Here is an 18,429-nt window from a genome sequence, read left to right as displayed (position 1 = left end):
GGAAAAGAGAAAATTTGATGTCTGACAACTTGTGCAGCTACTGTCTCCTAGAGAATTACCATTCTGATTAAATCCTTCATATTATCCATTTGTTACTTATGTCTGTCATTGCAACTTCCCATTCCAGCTTGGTTGGTTACTCATATTCCCCATTCTTTGTCTAAACAGATGCCTCGCTAGATCTTTGTGCTCTAGGATTTGCTGTCTAGATGTTCACAAACACCCAGCTTTTTCAAAGCTAATTGTGTACTTAATAGAGATTCATAATTGTTCTGTTCTTTGAATTATTCCAGTATTTCCACCTTCTCAGCAGACATCAGCATTATTTTCCTTGAGGAACATGGGTGGTCTGAGTTGGGCTGAGTTTATGTAAGAAAATACCCTGCGAGGGAGTTTATTTGGGAAGGAGTCCATAGCCAGACTGGGCCTTTGAAGCAGCAGCCAGAGGCTAAAACTGGCTCACTCACAGGGAATTCTTTGTGATTTATCCACCATCACCTCCAATCTGGTTGCAAGATTGTTCTGTTTTCTGTGTCACACTGAGTATTTTAAAGTCATGTAGTTCAAGTGACAAATATGTGGAGAACAGCCTCAGCAGTGAGTTCCACACAACATATTTAGACATTGGATCATGCTGCAGGAGAGAAAAGCCCCAAACAAATCAATTGTCGAGGAATTTCAGGTGTACCTGAAGTAGAAAGTCATAGATTAAAAGCAGTAATTACTAAAAGCATTAAAATGTTCACTATTTTCACTTTCCTTGTAGTTCTGAGAACTGAACTTGGATCTTTCTGGAGAAATATAGATGCTGCTCTCTTAGCATCAGGTTCATTAAGCACAAAATAATAACCAGAGGCTTGTAAGCTTAGGAAGTGTGGTGTGGGGCTGAAAGGCAGGTGTTATCAGGGACCCATGAATACCCTCTAAATGTCAGCTGCTGGCTTGTTAATTTATAAATATAAATCTCTGTTAATTATAGTATTAGCTGTAAGAAATTGTGCTTAGAGCTGTTAGCTCAATGTACAGAATTGCTTCTCATGGATAGGATTTGTCTCAGACGTAGGAAGGAAAGCAAACATAATGACCAGAAAAATTCCTTACTTGAGGGTGCTGAGGTCCTGGCACAAGTTCTTCAGAGAAGCTGTGGCTGCCTCATCTCTGGCAGTGTCCAAGGCCACGTTGGACAGGGCTCTGAGCAACCTGGGATAGTGGAAGGTGGCCCTGCCCATGGCAGGGGGTGGAACTGGATGGGCTTTAAGGTCCCTCTCAACCCAAACCATTCTCTGACCTAGAGGATGAGGAGGCTTGGTGGAGCAGTCACACTCAGGGTTTGTTTGACCAAGGGGGCTGGGGGCACTCAGGTCTGACCCCCAAACCTGGAAGGATCCATCAGGATGGCCAGAAGGTCGAGCTGGTCTCCTAAAGAGCTCAGATGTGAGTTTGTGATGGCTCTGAGTTTCTTCCAAGCCAGGCTGAATTTGGAAAGCCCAGTTGTAGTGGTGCCATTGATGCTTAAATACAGGTGCCTTTGCTTGTAGAAACCTGTGATGGCCCCTCTGTTCAGCCTTCAGTGAGAGGGCTCTTTTAAATGGTGGAAACACAGATTTTTTACAGTGTGATCACTTCATATTTTGAAAAAGCAGGTGATGGCTGGTGAGCCTGGGGCAGGAGGGACTGCAGCGGGGAGGAGGTGACTGCTGCATGTTGAAGGACGTCTGCCACTGTTTTCCATTGACCATCCTTAGTACTGGGCTCCAGGCAGCTGAACAGAGAAGCAGGAGGCCTTTCCTAGCCCTCAGCACAGGGAACACAACTTCAATTTATGTCTCCCTTTGTCCTCTGCCCTCTTACATTCGGTGTAGTAACACAGAAACTGAGAAACTCGGTCCCTGGATAGTTAGGGAGCTCTGAGTTGCTTGATTTAGTGCTGGATTTGGGTAGTGTGGTTTTGTACTGAGTTCCTTTTATGTCTGCTTTTCTTGTTGTTACAGTCATAGCTATTCTTCTGTTTTGTTTACTGAAGTTCTTTGTTGTTTCTGGTTGTCTTTTTCCCTCCACTCAGGATTTGATCCAGGAAATAAACGAATTGCGGTTGAGGGTGGGAGAAATGGACAATGAAAGACTCCAGTATGAGAAAAAGCTGAAAACAACCAAAGTAAGTGAGGCTGAGGGGAGGAGGCAGAGAGAGGTGTAAATTAGGCTTTAGGAATTCACTCTTTTCCCTGATCCATGCCTGCACCCTGCAAAATCCTGAGCACTCTCAGGTCCTGGTGTTTCATGGCTCTCACTTAGCAGCAGTGGCTATTCCTAAATGTCATGCTGTGGTTTTCAGTTGGAGCATTGTTTTTTATGAAGGGTAACATACCATGCTGTTAACAATAAATTTATTACCTCTTTAGACCTTTGTTTTGTATGTGTGTCAAGAAATACCAGTTGCAGTATGTAAGGTGTATGCCACAGGTTAAAAACAGCATTTATTTTCTCCTAAATGTACTAAAAACAAACCACTTCTGAAGCAGAAGCATTCACCTAAGTACTTCTAGCAGCCTGTTTCTCTAAGTGTTTAACTTCTCTTTGCCATTTAGCCTTGTCTCTTTTCTACCTTTAGTTTCCTCTCACTCCTCTGTCTCTGTTACCAGTCTTTAATGGCCAAACTTTCTAGCATGAAAATCAAAGTGGGTCAGATGCAGTATGAAAAGCAGCGGATGGAGCAAAAAAGCCAGATGCTAAAGGTGTGGTAGTTTCTGGGTAATGCTGGGCCTGTTTTGAATCCTTCATGTTCCACCCTTTACTGGTCCGTCCTGCATTGTGCTGTCATGCTCTGTTCTTCATTAATTGCTGTGTGTTGATATGCAGTGTGCCCTTCCTCCTTAGATGTGGAAAGCTCTTTATGTAGGTATTCTTGTAAACAGCTTTTATATTGCAGAGGAGAGGATTTTCCTGCTCTGAACCTTGCATAGGTTACACATAATGGCATTAGAGTTGGGTTAAAATCACTCCCCGTCCAAGGAAAGATTGCCTTGTCTGTAGCTTACATCCATTATTCAAACAGAACTTTCTATCACCCTTTTAGAGAAAATATATTCATGAAAACTATCTGGGAAATAGTGATTCTTTTATACTGTCCCCTCTCCCACATGTAAATTTGCATATCATACTTCTAATTCAGGAAAAGAAATGCACATTGACAACCACATGCAGCTCTAGTTGTGTGTAGATATAACAGCAGCTTCTCAAGTGATCAAGAAATGATCTTGTTTTGGAGCAGCATGGAGCCTGCACTAGCAGAAATCCCATCATAATCAGTGCCAACTTGGAGCACTGGAGAATTGTAGTTATTCCCCAGCCACTTTTGTGGAAAAAGCTTTGATTTCTTGACAGTTTTAAGATTGATCTATTTTTTTTAAATGATGTTTTAGAGCAAACAGGAACCAATTTCAGGAAATTCTGTAGCTGGGCCATAGTTTGGGTTGCAAACATCACTATGTATTTGCAACAGATCATCCGAGGGTAGCTCAGGAAAATACCTAAGCCACAGTATTCTAGTTTGGTTTATTCCATTAAGGATTTGAAATGTCATTTAGAAGCTGTAAGTGCCAAAATGATGAGTCTTGCCTTGTTTTGCTTTGTTTACAAATTGAACAAATTAAATTTTCAGTGTTGGGTACAGTTGCAGTAAGGGTCCTGTCTTGATGATGCTGTTGCACAGGATATCCTCGGACATCAAAGAAACATGTTGCTAAACTGGGTAGGATTCAAATTTTAAAAAGTTAAATGCATGGATCTGTGCCAGTCACTTGGTAGTGCAGATGGTTAGATCTAAGTTAAAACTTGACAGCATTTTTCTAATACACCCCAACTCCCCCAAACACCATCTGTCTTATTCCCAAGAATCTCAGCTCCAAGCTTTCTTTCCTCATGCTTGATCAGCAAACCCAAACTGTGGCAGAGGTACCACGTTTTTGTCTGAACTGCTTTCCAGTACATGTCCATGTGCTTGCTGGTGTTGTGATTGATTTTTCTTCCATAGAATCAGTGGTGATTTCTGAAACTGTCCTCAGCCTGGTATAAGCACAGTTTTGGAATAGCTCAGCTTTGAACATGCAACATGCCCTATAAATACAAAAAAAAAAGTATGGAAATGTTAGCATTCAGCCTTTTTACCCGCATTTTTTCTATCTGCAAGGTTTAACAAATAAGAAAACTGTTTGTTTTTTCCCCCTTTTGCTCTTTCATCTTTAAATTTTGATGTGAAGTTTCTTTCCAATTATACACGAGACCACCAATTGCAGACCACAGACCCCCTGATTTGCTCTGTTGTGGGCTCAGAAGTCTGTTGGGATGTTCAGAGTCACTTTGGTGCACCCTCAGGCAGTGTTATATGTCAGGGGCCCTCAGTCACTTCCACCAGCTGAGGACCTGTCCACTGTGCTTCCTAGGAGGGGATTGTGGAAAAATCTCAGCTGCCTGTGGAAGCTGTCACTGAGTGGCTCTGTGTCCTTACAGGATGAGCTGTCAGCTCTGAAAGACAAACTGGAGCAGAAGGAAGCTGAGGTGAAAAGGTTGCACGAAAAATTGGTTTCCAAGCTGAAAGGAGAAGGGATTGAAATACTGGACAGAGGTAAGAAAAAGGGAGACTGTCACCTTGTCCTCCTCAGTCACTTCATCTGAGGTCATGTTTCCTTGTGCAGGAAATAAGTGATAAAAGCCTGAATTTTCTTGAACTTTGTCTTGATGTTTACCTCTTGAAACATATTTAGAGGGTGTTGATGATGCAAGTGCTAAACTTTCTGTCACAGCAAGGTCTTGGTCAAATTTAAACAAGACCAGAAAAAATCCCTAATTAGCTCCTTACATGGCTTGCATGGGGCCTCAAAATATACAGTTTCTACTGGCTGAGAAATTTTAAAACTAATTCCTACAAATGCTCCAAAAGCATTGTGTTGAAAAGGAAACTCCTTGGTAAGGAAGGGGAAAAGCCATACTGCAGACCAAAGTATGATGTGGACCTAGCTGTAAGTAGGTGAAATCAAGGATTGATTCTGGATTTGTGTGCTCATTAAGTCTAAACCTTAATTAGGCTTGAATAAGCACAAAAAATTTACATGCTAGATAATTCTTTTATTGGCTTGTAAACAAGAAACTATTAGTATTTATTTGTGGAAATCTTAGATTGAGGATTTAAAACCAGAAACTTTTAATTAACACACCACAGAAATTTTCCACAGACTTTTTTGACCTGATGCAGTTTCAATTCTAAATATATCTTACTGATAGTTGTTGCTAATTTTAAAATTGTGCTTTTAAAGTATGTTTTATAGAAAAAGAAATGCACAAGAGATTAGTCTCCTCCCCTGACCTGAGGAGGAATATGCTGTGTGTAGATTGTCACATTTTATTTCATGAAATGGTGTTTTCAAAACCACTGCCTAAGATCACTAAAAGTGATCACAATGAACTGTGATTCCATTTTTTTTAAAAGAACATTTAAATGTGAACAGGGTCTGACTTCATTGCATTCATGACTACTTATATAGGGCTTTTTTCCCCTGGGGAACTACTTGAACTCTCATTACCCTCTGGTCCTCAGCTTTATGGTTTTCAGTGTAGCTCAGCAGAAGATCTTTTGCTGTGATGAAACATGTTTTATCTGCCTTGGACTGATATTAAGAAATGCTGTTTCCAGATAACAAATTATCTGCCTCATTAGCTGAATGAAGTGAGGAAGAGTTGACTCGTAAAGTATCAGTAATGTCTTGAAAGTTATTTCATGTCATAATTAACCTTCATGCTAATTTCCAATCCAATGGGTTTTCCCCACACAGATGAAAATTGTAAAAAGAAGCTCAAAGATAAAAGTAAGGTTGCTGGTGTCTTTCCATGAGCATTTGCATTCCAGAAGTGCTTTCCAGCTTTCTGCATGTGTTTGCAAAACTGCTTTAACAAACATAGTTAGGTTGCATCATCTATAACCCTTAGTTACACTTACAGTAAAACTGGAGAACAAGGGTGAGTGCATCACACTTGAAACACAACGTTTTCTGAAGAAAAGCTTACAGATAAAGGAAGATTGGGTCTCATGGATAGGAAGGCTCACAAGGCAATTGCCTCTCGTGAAATGCAGTTGCAATCCAGCAGAGCAGATTTTCAGCCAGCATAACTGAGGGAAAATCACTGGAACTGGATCAGGTGCTGGTTTAGCCCGATGTGTCTAAATGTCTTTCATCTAGAAAGCCAGCCAGGCTGCCTCTTTTTTTCTTGTATTTCATTAAGGAGGAGAATGTTTTTCCTGCTCTGTTTGCTTTCCATGAATTTTTAGGAAGTTGAAACAGGGCTTTTTTGCCTGTGAGTTTGGCTACCTGACTACATTTGTAGTGAAATTTGACTTATACCTCATTCATGCAAGGTAAATCTTTAGGAAAAAATGGAGATTATTTCCATTCTTTTTGAATTCCTAGCCCAGAACACCTCCAGAACATGTTCCCATGTATTTATATTTCTTGGTAAATAAGGATTATAGATGAAGCACTGTTGTCTGTGTTAGGAACCTTTCCCAGGCCTGAACTGCCATGTAATATTCCAGCATGACTGCTCATCACAGCAAACACTTGTGTCATTCCACTGTGCCCTCCTCATTGCTCCATCCATGCTGGATGAGGGCTGAGCATCTCTGCACGATGCTTCCTTCCTTCATCACATCCATTCATCACCTGCCTTTGTTGAGTGGATTTGAGAGATGCTGGTTGGGGTGGTCATTGACTGTTGTACTGAGGATGTGTTTTATTGCATTCCAAATGTAGTATCTTGTTTATTTTGAACTTCTTGTTTTGAAGGTATTTGGTTATTTTAAAGATTGACACAGTAAAAGTCAAGCAGTAGTTTTACTCTTGAGTTTTCCATTCTTGTAAGGCTTGGAGAGGGGTGGGGGGAGGAAGGAAATTTCTTGGATTTCATAATTTCCTTGATAAAAATGTCAGAGCAGAGGTTTTGAAGAAAACTACTTTCCTTCTTTGTGTTTGCATCTAAAAAAGAATTTAAGTGGCTTATGTTTTGTCTGTAACTATGTCAGTCTACTTTCAGATATTACTGAGTTGCTTCTCGATTTTTTGTTTTTCTTACTTCCTTACACTGTCTTATTTAAATTGACTTGGAGAACTGTATTGTGTTTTTAGATATAGAGGTACAGAAAATGAAGAAGGCGGTAGAATCTCTAATGGCAGCAAATGAAGAGAAGGTAGCAAAGTCATTATTTTTTCAGTAATCATTCATCAGGTTGATTTAAATCTCTAAGAAAACCTTCACATGTGAGCTTTTCACTATTCAACTAAAAAACAGATTTGTAAGAATCAATGATTTTTTGCAGTCAAAAAAATCAGATTTGTACAAAAGTCGATGATTTTCTGCAGTCAGAAGCACTGCGGTGCCTTTCAGGGGCTATGAGCATTTATGAGCTCTGTGCCTGTGCACAGGATCTGTTCAGAGTCCTTACACTGTTGAGTTCAGTGTGGTTAATTTGCACTGTGTTCTGCAAATGTAAGGATCTCCATACAAGTGCCAGATCACAGGCTGCATTTCCAAAACAGCTTTTCTGTGAAGTATGAATTATTTTCATGCATGGTTTTTATGCTTTCATGTGCATGTGCATTTTGTAGGATGTTTTCTTTTGATCACCAAAGCTCTAAATCCTTTGTACATGGCAAATTTATTATGCTCTACCTTTGGCTTAATAAGGGAGCTGAAATCCACTTTCAAGGCTGGGACAGTTCTGGTGATTAACCAGATGATAGCTTTTGCTAAACACACCTTTTGATATTTCAAAGCCTCTCAGCATTCTGAGTCCTGTCCCATCCACACTTCCCATTTCTTTTAGTCTCACAGCCAGTTAAACTAAAGGATCTAGTATTTGTACTTCTTATTTCTGGGGAGGAAGCACAGTCACAACTTCCTTTTATTTTAGGACCGGAAGATAGAAGAGCTTCGGCAGTCTCTGAATAGGTACAAGAAAGTCCAAGATATGGTGATACTGGCTCAAGGTAAAAAAGGTATTGTACAACCAAAAAAACAACAACAAAAAAATGCAACTCTGCTGTCATTTAAACTCCAGGTGTGTTGTGGTGGTGAGCCTAACTGTGTGACTGAAGCAGAAGCTATATCTGTATTACAATATGTAATGGCCCATTCCATATATTCTAAGACTGGTGGGAGTTTCCAGACCCCTTCAGAGGGTGAAAATTGTCAACAGACAACAAGAGTGAGGAAGCAAAATATGTGGTTTTGTTGTGTTGGGTTCACACCATGCTGAGTGTTGGAGGGAGAGCAATTTTTAAATAAGTATTGCCCTTTCTTGAAGTGCTGTGCCTTCAGGTACAGGAGGGTGTTAGAACAGACCTTGATTCTCTGGGAGCTCTGCTCCATGGTCACTTCATGGAGCATGGACAGAGATTCCACCCAGTGGCAAATGGGCAAGAGAGGTTTTTGCTGTGAACAGACTTTGGTTTGTGCTTGCCTCAGGTCTTTGGCAACAAACACTGGATTTCTGCTCACCTTTTAGAAAGTATTGGTTGTCTTTCACAACCAGTCCAAGCCTTTTGGTAGCACTGAGGCAGTTCAGGACCATCCAGGGTGGAAGGAGCAGAGGATGCCAACACTAATGTGGGCTTAAGCACTGCCTAAATGAGACATGCTCAGTTTGTGGCAGGCTGCAGACCTGATGTGGTCACTTCCAGGCTGGTGATAGACTCTGAGCAGTGGGCTGCATTTTTCCTCAGAGTACCTTGAAGATACCACAGAGACATCTTAAGTGTCAGGGAGACTGGACCTTCTTACTTTTCCTTAGTAAATAAGGGAAACAAAGTATTTAGAACAAAATTCCAGAACAGACAGGAATAAAGTACTCCAGTTTATTCAGCTTGTTGAAACTGATGCCACTAAATGCCCTGAGGGTGTTTGCTGGGCTTTTTGACCTCCCTCTGTTCCAACCCTGCTGTGTTGTGATGGTTGCACTGGGAAGTGACACTTGGCTGTGGCTCCCTTTCTAAAACCTAAAAAATCCCAGCAATGAAATCCTTCCAGTTTTGGCCCATAACTGAGCACGCTGGCTGCAGCTTGTGTGGGAGCAAGGGTTGGAAAACCAACAAGTTTCCATGTTCTCTCCCTTCAGGCAAGGAAACTGAAAGTGAAGACTTGAATTCAGGGACTGTATCCGTGGGTTTATTGGACACACCAAGTCTGACTGACCCAGAGAAAAGCCCATCCCCAACCCCAGTAACAGCATCTCCAATCCACGATGAGTTCAATGTGAACATTCATGAAGAGGTAGGTTGGTTTTGTTTTTTTTTGCTTTATTTAATACCATCATTCCTTGAAAACACTGCTTGTGCTGGATTCATCTTGCAGATGACAAAACTCAAATTTCTGAAAAGATTTATTTCTGGGTTTCACAGTTTTTTTGTAATGTCTCATATCCTTCTGGGGAAAGTACTTTTCTTGTGAAAGCTGCTGAGGAATTTCAATTAAACTTATTTTTCTTAATTCTCAAATGGGATCAGGAGACAGAAATAGCTGTATTTATCATGAGAACAGATCTAAATTACTTTTTCTATTAGTCATAGAAATTATTTTTCTTATCAAACGTAGCTGTTTTAGGAGCTACATTTACTTTGGCACAAACCTGAAGTAAATATGTTGGGACTTACTAAATATATCTTGTCATATTTAAGAGGATGTGATCATAATTGCATCCATTCAGTTAAATTACATGTAGGTTGTGGTTCAATCTCTGATTTTTACAATCAGATTTTCCAGTACAAAAACTATAGCTCTCTTCTCTAAACTCTGAGTCAGAGCATGGTCTTCACTTAAGCAGCAAGAACACACTATGAAGAAAATTAAATTAAATTAAATGTTTAGCAGCTTTTTTGTATTCTCTGAGTGTCTGAGGACAGGATTAAATCTGAAAAGTGGACTACCCTTCATGGTGTCTGTGGCAGAGACAGATTTAGCAGGCAGCCTTGGGAGACTTGTGAGATTTTTGTCTATGCTGTAGCTTAGCCGTGCAATGATTCATGTTTTGTCTGCAGTGCCATCTTTCAAGGAGTAAATCATTCTATTAGAATAAGGGGGAAAAAAATCACTTTTGAAACCTTATTTCAGATCCTTTTCTTCATGGTTTATCTGTTACTCTTTTTTCATTTATGATTGCTTAATTTCAGCTCAGAAGACTGTAACACATATTCTTCCTTCTTTTCAGAATTCCTTACAGATCCACACCAGCATTTTACAGATTTCGATCCCTTCCTTTTCATCTGCATCCAAGAGCTCAGAAACTGTTGCAGAGAGACTGAAAACACACCCTAGGCCAGATCCCGCAAGTGAAATGAGGTATTATGGGTTCCATGTATTTTTCAATTGTAAATCCAATATTCTGTGACATTTAAGGAGAGCAATAATCTGTCAGTCACTGAATTATCAAGTCATTTGCCAGGTAAACAAGGCTAGGAGTCCCTCGGTTAGCTGCAGCAAACCAAGCTAATGTTCCTGAAGTGCATTGATTAAATCCTGAGTAAGCAAGGGCTGGTTTGGTTGCTGTTGTAGCAGCACTCATGGTCTGTACCAGCTGCTTCACAAGGAATGAACAGAAGGAGAGGGAAGCTGATCTAATGTATGAAGGCCACAGAATCATTTTTTTTGTCTATGTTTGCATCATGGAAGTCTGGCTGGCTCTGCCAACCCTAGTGATTTGTGCTCAGACATTTTACACAGCTGCTAAAGATGTTGTAAGGAACTGCCAGAACAAAAGGGCTTCCAGCTCTAACCTGAGGAGGGGAGGAAACCCAAGGGATGTGTGGCTACAGCCTGGGGCTGTGGCTGAGCTGTGGCACCCAGGGGTCCTTGAGCTTGGAACCTGTGGCAGCTGCTGGGTGAAGAGTGGCTGTCACTTTTCATCAGCATTTCTAATCCTGCACCCTCCTTGTCCTGGGAGGAAACCCAATCCCTGCAGACCTGCACCGGCACTGCAGGGGTACAGAAAAGCACTCACAGCTCAACAAAGACTGTGCTTGGGTTTTTTCTTCTGGGTCCATATCCCTGGCTTTATCTTGAGAAGTATCACAAACACTAAGAATGCAGAGACAAGGAGACGTTGTTGACTTGAAACAATCATCAATCTCAATGTGAAGCATCAGTGCAAACTCAATTTGATGTGTGATTTTTCCAGTTCCAGTTGAGGAAAGGATCCTCTCCAGAAGCCCAGCTTTGCTCAGTTTGTGCTGTGCATGTTCCTCATGCAGCTCGAGCCATCACCAGCAGGGATTTCACCTGTGTCTCCTCTTGGCAAAATCCAAAGCAAGCACTAAACTGCAGCAAAGTGCCCCCTGCTGTGGGTGGTGACCAGGAGATGGTGACCTCCACTCCTTGTGCTGCTGCAGACCCTGCTGGAACCTCTGTGTTTATTGAAGCTGAATAGTTCAGTATTGTCGTCATTTTACAGTGAGAGTTGTCTTACCTGGGGCTCTTGAGCTTACTTACCTTTGTCCTTTATCTTTTACAGGACTTGAGACCATAGCAGGGAAAATTTGCTGTGTGTTAGTACCATGAGAGCTGAAGTGAAAACAGAATTAGAGCAGGCTGAGATCATAGGATTTCTGTCTCAGCCTTTTTTCATATCTTTTTTGCTTTACAGTGAAGGAAGATCAACAGGTTCCTCCCCTGAAACTCATCTGTGTGATAGTCCAGTGTAAGTGCCATAATCAAATCTGTTCAGGGGACATATTTAAATGTGATGGTCTTAAACTCCCACAAAGCACCCCCTTATTTTACATACATATGTAAATAGGTCAGTTAATTTTAGCCAAGATGATATTTGGTGATGGTAGATTTCTGCTTATGTCCCATGCTTTCATGATCATTATTTTCCCATGCTTTATCTGGGCACATGGTACTTCTGTTACACTGTGAAGCATCTCTAATTTGGTGGTAGACTGTCAATATACTTTGAAGTTTATAGTTTTCCATAGTGCATGCACACATTATTTGTTTTTTTCTTTTGGTAGCGGGGGGAAGGTGATCAGCTGACTACAATGAGAAAATAATTTTCATTTCTGCCACATATCCATATTCCCTAAAGCAGTAGTTATTCCAGTGTGGAAGTTCTTACAGTATCTCATTAAATTGCATGGGCTCTGATTACTGAATTTACTGCACTGATTACTACATCTTAATTTAAAATATCATTTGGTTTAGTATATCTCATCATGTATTATAATGCTGTCTTTAAAGCTGATTTCTTTGAGTGTCTTTATCTTAGCAAGTTTCATTCTAATAACTGAGCTTGGTTTTTATGTTATTGTTTCAGGATTTCCACACTGCAGAAGTCTAGCAGTCTGAGCAGTTTGAGGAAAGAGGCATCTGATGTGGTAGGTTTGGTCTCTTACTTCCTCCCATCTCCTTGCACATAGGTGTGACATCTCTGTTGTGACCCTCTGGGTGTTGTGTTGCCTTATGAGAAATTTTGAGTCAGGGCTCCTTGTGGCATATGTTGGCAGTGGTCACACATATGTGACATCTTCCATATTCTATTAAAGAAGAAAAGCTGTCCTTGAAAACACAGATGCTTTTTTTTTCCCTCTTTGTATGAGGCTTTTACCTGAGACTCTCCTGCTGTGTTTCTGCCCAGAGAATGAGGTGGGATTTTTTTACTGGATATGCCTTACTGATTTAAGACAAGAAAAAAATAACTCCCACCACCACTTCATACCTGTGTTTAAGGTGAATAATTTTGGCAGGCCATGTAGTTAATGCACTGTAAAATACAATCTGGATTGACTGTATGTTTTAGGTAGGCAAAAACAAAATACTGAGCTGTTGGATGTCTGGGGAGAGCTTCAGTTTAGGTTTCTGTGGAAGTTACCAAAAGCAGCCAATCTCTAGCAATGCCATCAAATCAGTGCAATTCAAATACTCTTTTGTGACAGCTTGAACTCCAGGAGGCTCCTGAATTCCCTGATAGCTCCTGTGCCTTGTAGTGTAGGGGGGAGGCTGACAGGACTGAAAATGTCCCCAGAATCTGATAAGAGCTGGAGTTCATGGGTTGGGGCTCTTTGGTTTTTGTTTGTTTGGACAGACAGGAGTAGAGGCTGTGGATGTTTTATCTACTTGGCTTCTACCCTGTCTGGTTCCTGCTCTGGGTCGCCTCAGGCAGCTCTGCCCGTGAGTGCCTTAATATTCTGTGTGTCACTAATCATGTGCACAGCTAATCCTTCACAAAGTGAACCAAAGCAACTCTATTTCCATGTCAACTCACTGACCTCAAAGCAAGCAAGGCTTAATCTGTGTGAAATACAGCTCTGAAGAGATTTATTTTGGGGAAAAGGAACAGTCAGGGAAGGGTATTTCTGTCAGAACTTAACTGGGGGTAATCATAGTGAATTGACTACCAGCTATAAACCATGACTTTTTAAATGCCTTAATCTTTCCCAAACAGGACAGAGACTGTGCACAGAAGCCAGCAGAGGTAATGTGTGTGTGTGTGGTGATGTGTGTCCTTGGAGGAGGTGCTGACAGGCTGGGAGGTGTGGAATTGCCACACACAGTTCCAGAGGGGGAATGAAAGTCCTGCAGACAGGACAGGGAGGAGTCTCTGTGGCACTGCTCAGTGCTCAGCACCTCCTTGCCTCCTGACACATGGATTGTCTTCCAGTCTGATTGTGCACAAGGTTACCAGCTAAGCTAATGTTTTTCCCCTGCTAGATAATTAGCAAAGCTAACCATTAAGCATTTTACTGACTCTGTAATTATCTTTGATTAGTGTACCTTTAAAAACCTTTGGGTTTCTCAGTCGTTTTTTGTGAGTAGCAAGTGTGTTTCTGAAAAGCATGTCATTGCAGAACAGTCACCCTGTGGTACCTTAAGGCCACATCTTGCAGTTCTTACCTCTAGGAACACCTGAGCAGAGGTGACAGACTTCAGACACCACTCATGGGATGAATGCTGTATTGATTCAGCAAAAGCCTAAGGATTGTATCTGGGCTGTGGATGCTTTCGCTTCCTTCTTTCAAAGAGACAGTGAAACAGCTGGCAAGGTTAACATACTGCTTTAAATTGGCTGACTGGAGTGTCTGATATCTCTCTTGGCATTTATACTCCTTGCTTGATCTGAAATTTCCTCTTTGCTTTGGCAGTGGACACGGTCAATTAATCCATTAATTAAGAAATTGCAGAGCAGTGACAGACAGAAAGAGCTCTCTGACACTTGGCAGAGAACCAAAGTACTGTGTCTCTCTGCTTCCCACTTACTGCCCTACAGCTGCCAGTGGGGAGACAGAGACCCTGGAAAGCTGGAGAAGTTCAAAGCCTTGCAGGACTCTATTTTTACCTTTTCCACACTTTTAAGTCAGCCTTACAAAAATAGAGGAACATCTTAAAGAACACAATTTATTCTTAGCAGGTAGTGATAATAATCCTGAACAAATGTCAGGGTTTAATCCCAGCTGACAGCAAAGTACCCTACAGCTGGTCCCCGTCCCTGCCCCAAGAAGACAATTGATGCACCACAATACTGTTGCTCATCCCCCACTGGCCAATATCCAGCCCATCTCCAAAATTTGATTGGCTCCCCTTCCCAGTAACCCCCCCCAGTTTATATACTGGGCATGGAATTCTGTGGTGAGGAATATTCCTTTGGTGGTTCAGGTCAGCTGTCCTGGACATGCTGCATCCTAGCTTCTTGTGCACTTCCTTGCTGACAGAGCATGGGAAAATGGAAAGTCCTTGACTCGGGGCTCAGCCACAACCCAAACACCCCAGTGTTATTCACATTACTCCCTACTAAATCCAAAACACAGCACTGAACCCATACACAGCATTGAACTAAGAAAAAGTTAACTCCATCCCAGCCCAAACCAGGACAACAACACATTCAAAGGAAGATCTTGTTTATGTTTTTCATTATGGTTTTTACATTCTGTATTCTTGTAGTGACAGATGAGAAGGACCTCCCAGATTACCTGCCAGCAGTCACTTTGCAGCCTCTCAAAAGGCCTTCTGCAATTCCCTTATATTGACTCTTTATTTCCCTAATTCAAGCAGGTTAAACCTCCTGTGGAAGGCAATAATTTTGCAACCCTCCCTCCCAAGTCTCCTTCTCACGGTGGCACAGGTGACGAGGACAGTTTTGGCACCCGCAAAGCCAGATCTTCCTTTGGCCGGGGCTTTTTCAAGATAAAAAATAACAAGAGGACTGCAAGTGCCCCCAATCTGGGTAGGTACCCTGCCTCTGCATTCAGATTCTGTGCATTTTGAAGCATCTTAACAACAGCTGTAACTGCCTTAAGAAGCAGGAAAGCCAGCCTTAGTCTCACTGTGACTTAGTGGCACTTCTGATAGTAGAATGTTTGAAAATATCAAACAGCGAGAAAAGAAAATCACTGAGGTCAAGAAATATTTGATGTGGTTCAGACTCTGCTTGTGGTATGTTCCCTAGGACCTTGGAGGGGCTTGCTGCTGTATGAAATGCTGTCTGGCAGTAGTTCGCATGGGATTTGTGGGCTTTTTTTCCCCTGGGTCCATCCTTGGTTTATCTTTCACAAGATTTTCAGATGTACAGAAATAGAACAGCAGCACTCAGTGTTTCTGTTTTTTGTTTTTTTGTACTTAAGCAGCCTTGCAAAAGAGGTGGTGACAACAGGAACAGGATTGGCAAGTCATTCAAGCTCACGTTGATTTTTTACCTGTAGTGTTGGTGGGGGCGTTATTTTGGTATTGTCATTTGGTGACATTTGCATATGACGAAGAAATAAACAAAATGTTCTGCTCAATGCAGAAGTCACTGTTGCCAGTAGTTAGAATTCTACTTACATTTACTGCTCTGCTCTAGCAGTCTTTCCAGTGATCCTGTTCAAGCATCCAGTGAATCCCTGTATCAGATCTACTGCCAGACATCTGAGGTTTTTGTTTTTCTCTTGCACGAGATTCAGGAATTTAGCTCTCTATTTCAGAAGCCTGAAGGGGGATAGCTTCTGCTTTGTTACTTACTCCAAGAGAATTTTAAATTTTTGTTGAAAACAAGTAACATACCTACACATTGTTGATGTGCTGCCCATATTTGCCTGTGACATACAGCCTGGGAAGTTGCTAGCTTACTTGGAATAGATGTACAGTCTATTCTGAGGGTTAGACTCTTCGCTTTGGTTTATTTCATCTTTGCTTTTGTGTAATCCCGTGTTGTCCTGAAATTGATTTGTCTAACAAAGCGCAGTACTTGTGGCTGTCATAGAGGAGTGAAAGATGGGCCATGTAAATCAGGGTGCTGTGACTCTGAGTAAGTTATTTATGTTATCCAGATTTCAGTGCCCCCATCTGTAAAGCTGCTGTCCAGGAATTTGCCACTTCACAGGAGCAGTGGGTCCTGGAGCAGATGACCTCCTTGCACCGAAGTGACTGCAGTGCCATTTTTTCCTCCCCACCACAGAGCTCTTCTCCACTCCTTTGCTGGGAAAGGGAGTTTCCCAGTGACTTGGTGCTCCTAATCCCATGTGAATTCAGCACTTGTGTGGCGCTTGTGTCTCCCGTCCCTCCCTCCTTTTGTCCGTACTGTGTCACTGTGAGTTTTGAATTGTGTTTGACCTTGTGCCTCTGCGTGTTCTCTCCCGTTGTGCTGCGTGTGGGTTTGTGCCTTGTGTGGAAATCTGAAGATCGCAGTCGAAGTGCCAGTGCACCTACCTTAGGTACAGTAATCCTGCATGTCTGCCAAGCCAGCCCTGTGCCCTGACTGCTGCTAACAGCTTCCTGTGGCCACACACTTCCCAAACCAGGCACCAGAGCTCTGCATCGGAGCTTCTGCCCATCACTAAAAGGAGTTTTCACATAACATCTGCCCTCTGCTAAAAGTCAGCTGTGCTGTTCCTGAGTAGCTGCTACTAATGAGAGATTGCGGGTCAATTTGCAGAGACTTTGCTGTACCTTTGAGCACAAAGGTACCACAGATTGATGTACCAGGTGAGAACTGGTCATGCTTAGTAGTTACCTTTGTGCTGCCACCTGTCCTGGATCCACTGGAAGAGTTTAAAGGGTGGTGAAGTAGGGAATGAGCTGTATTTCCCAGGTATTCATGTAAGGGAGTTCTGAGGGAAAGCATGTGTAATTCATCTTCTAGATGTAGTTGTGTTTATGGTACAGTAAAACAAATGAGAAATAATTGGGGTAGATGGGGAAGGAGCCATTCACACAGTAAATAAGAACCAGTATTGTGATGTGAGGATTCCCTGGGTGGTTCTGGCAAGGACAGGTGAGACCTGCCTTAGGAAGCAGAGCTGTGTCAGTGGGGTGGTGGTACAGCCACATGTGGTGGCAAAGAGACCAAGTGCTCTGGACCCTCTCCATTTCTCACATGGCCCCCTAAACGTTACCTGTTCCACAGAGTTGTGTCAGTGCATGAGAAGGAGCCAGGTCTGAGGAGCAAACAGCACAATTCCCGCAAATCTCTGCTACTAATGCACCCAACCTTGTCCTGATTTCCATGGTTTTGGATTTTTTCACTTTACCTTCTACAAGTAAAGCAAAACCCATGAATGCCACAGCCTTGTTGGATGTTAGTGCTGTCTCTGTCAGTGGCAGGATCCCTGTGTGGGTTAGTGGCCGAACCAAAGTGCCTGGAAATGATCTTTTGTGTGACCTTGTTGTTTCACTGCAAGGTTTGACAAGGTGGAAAATGGGCCATGTTCATAAGTGTTCTGGCTGAACCATCATAAGTTTGGCCAGCAGAAGGATACACTGGCAAAGCCTACGGTTTGCTGCTGGTCATGGCCTTTTTGTGGCCATCTCAGCATCAACTCTGTGGCCTGAGACCACATGTCTCAGCAATATGAGCTCTGCCTTGATACATTGTTTACTTTTCTCCTGGAAGTCTGAAAGTTGATTTCAAACACAAGTGATGGGAATTTAATTACAGAGCTATATTAAAAGATGCTGCAAGTCATTCCAGGCCTGACTGCCTTGCCACAGCTGCTTCAGCTGAACAAGCTCATGCTCTCACTCTTCCCCAGCAAGCAACTGGCATAAACTCCACATGGTAGTTTTATTCAGCTATCTAGCACTTGCTAGCACATCTCTGCTTATGTAGTCTAGTAGATACTGCAATTCTATTAGTTTTCTTTTTAAATGATGTTTAAATTGTCTTTTCCTTTAATAGTTTAGCTTTTGTGGCAACTTCCCCTTTGGGAACAAGAGCCCTCAGGTTTGTTGTCTTGGAAAAGAGCTACAGATCAAGGATTAAATGCTTTTAGAGTGGGTGGTAATGTTGAGGGTCTCTGATCAGAGATGTTTTGTTCACCCAGAAGATATGGTTCAGATAGAGCCTAAACTCCATGGTGTTCCTCTGAGGATGATCAAAATATTCCTCAGTTTGAAGAAGTGGGGGGGAGATGGCCCTCCTTC

General features: G+C 42.1%; 1 protein-coding gene across 15 annotated transcripts in view; it reads left to right on the top strand.

Annotated features, from left to right (window-relative positions):
* The window catches only part of PPFIBP1 (PPFIB scaffold protein 1), a 100,963-nt gene that overhangs the window by 71,569 nt on the left and 10,965 nt on the right, over positions 1-18,429 (top strand). For 6 of the 15 annotated variants that reach the window (XM_077178372.1, XM_077178373.1, XM_077178371.1 and 3 more), the window contains 13 exons: positions 2,063-2,155; positions 2,640-2,732; positions 4,507-4,621; positions 5,826-5,858; positions 7,173-7,234; positions 7,958-8,042; positions 9,161-9,315; positions 10,250-10,380; positions 11,681-11,734; positions 12,353-12,413; positions 13,481-13,510; positions 15,082-15,256; positions 16,689-16,721. In XM_077178372.1, the coding sequence (XP_077034487.1) occupies positions 2,063-2,155; positions 2,640-2,732; positions 4,507-4,621; positions 5,826-5,858; positions 7,173-7,234; positions 7,958-8,042; positions 9,161-9,315; positions 10,250-10,380; positions 11,681-11,734; positions 12,353-12,413; positions 13,481-13,510; positions 15,082-15,256; positions 16,689-16,721 (1,120 nt within the window). The remainder of the gene's footprint in view (positions 1-2,062; positions 2,156-2,639; positions 2,733-4,506; positions 4,622-5,825; positions 5,859-7,172; positions 7,235-7,957; positions 8,043-9,160; positions 9,316-10,249; positions 10,381-11,680; positions 11,735-12,352; positions 12,414-13,480; positions 13,511-15,081; positions 15,257-16,688; positions 16,722-18,429) is intronic. The other 9 variants (XM_077178378.1, XM_077178381.1, XM_077178383.1 and 6 more) reach the window with 7 other exon arrangements.

This window comes from Agelaius phoeniceus, chromosome 5 (assembly GCF_051311805.1).
Source record: "Agelaius phoeniceus isolate bAgePho1 chromosome 5, bAgePho1.hap1, whole genome shotgun sequence".
Taxonomy (NCBI): Eukaryota; Metazoa; Chordata; class Aves; order Passeriformes; family Icteridae; genus Agelaius; species Agelaius phoeniceus.
Note: the sequence above shows the minus strand (reverse complement) of the source record. Positions and strands in the feature narration are given on the sequence as shown.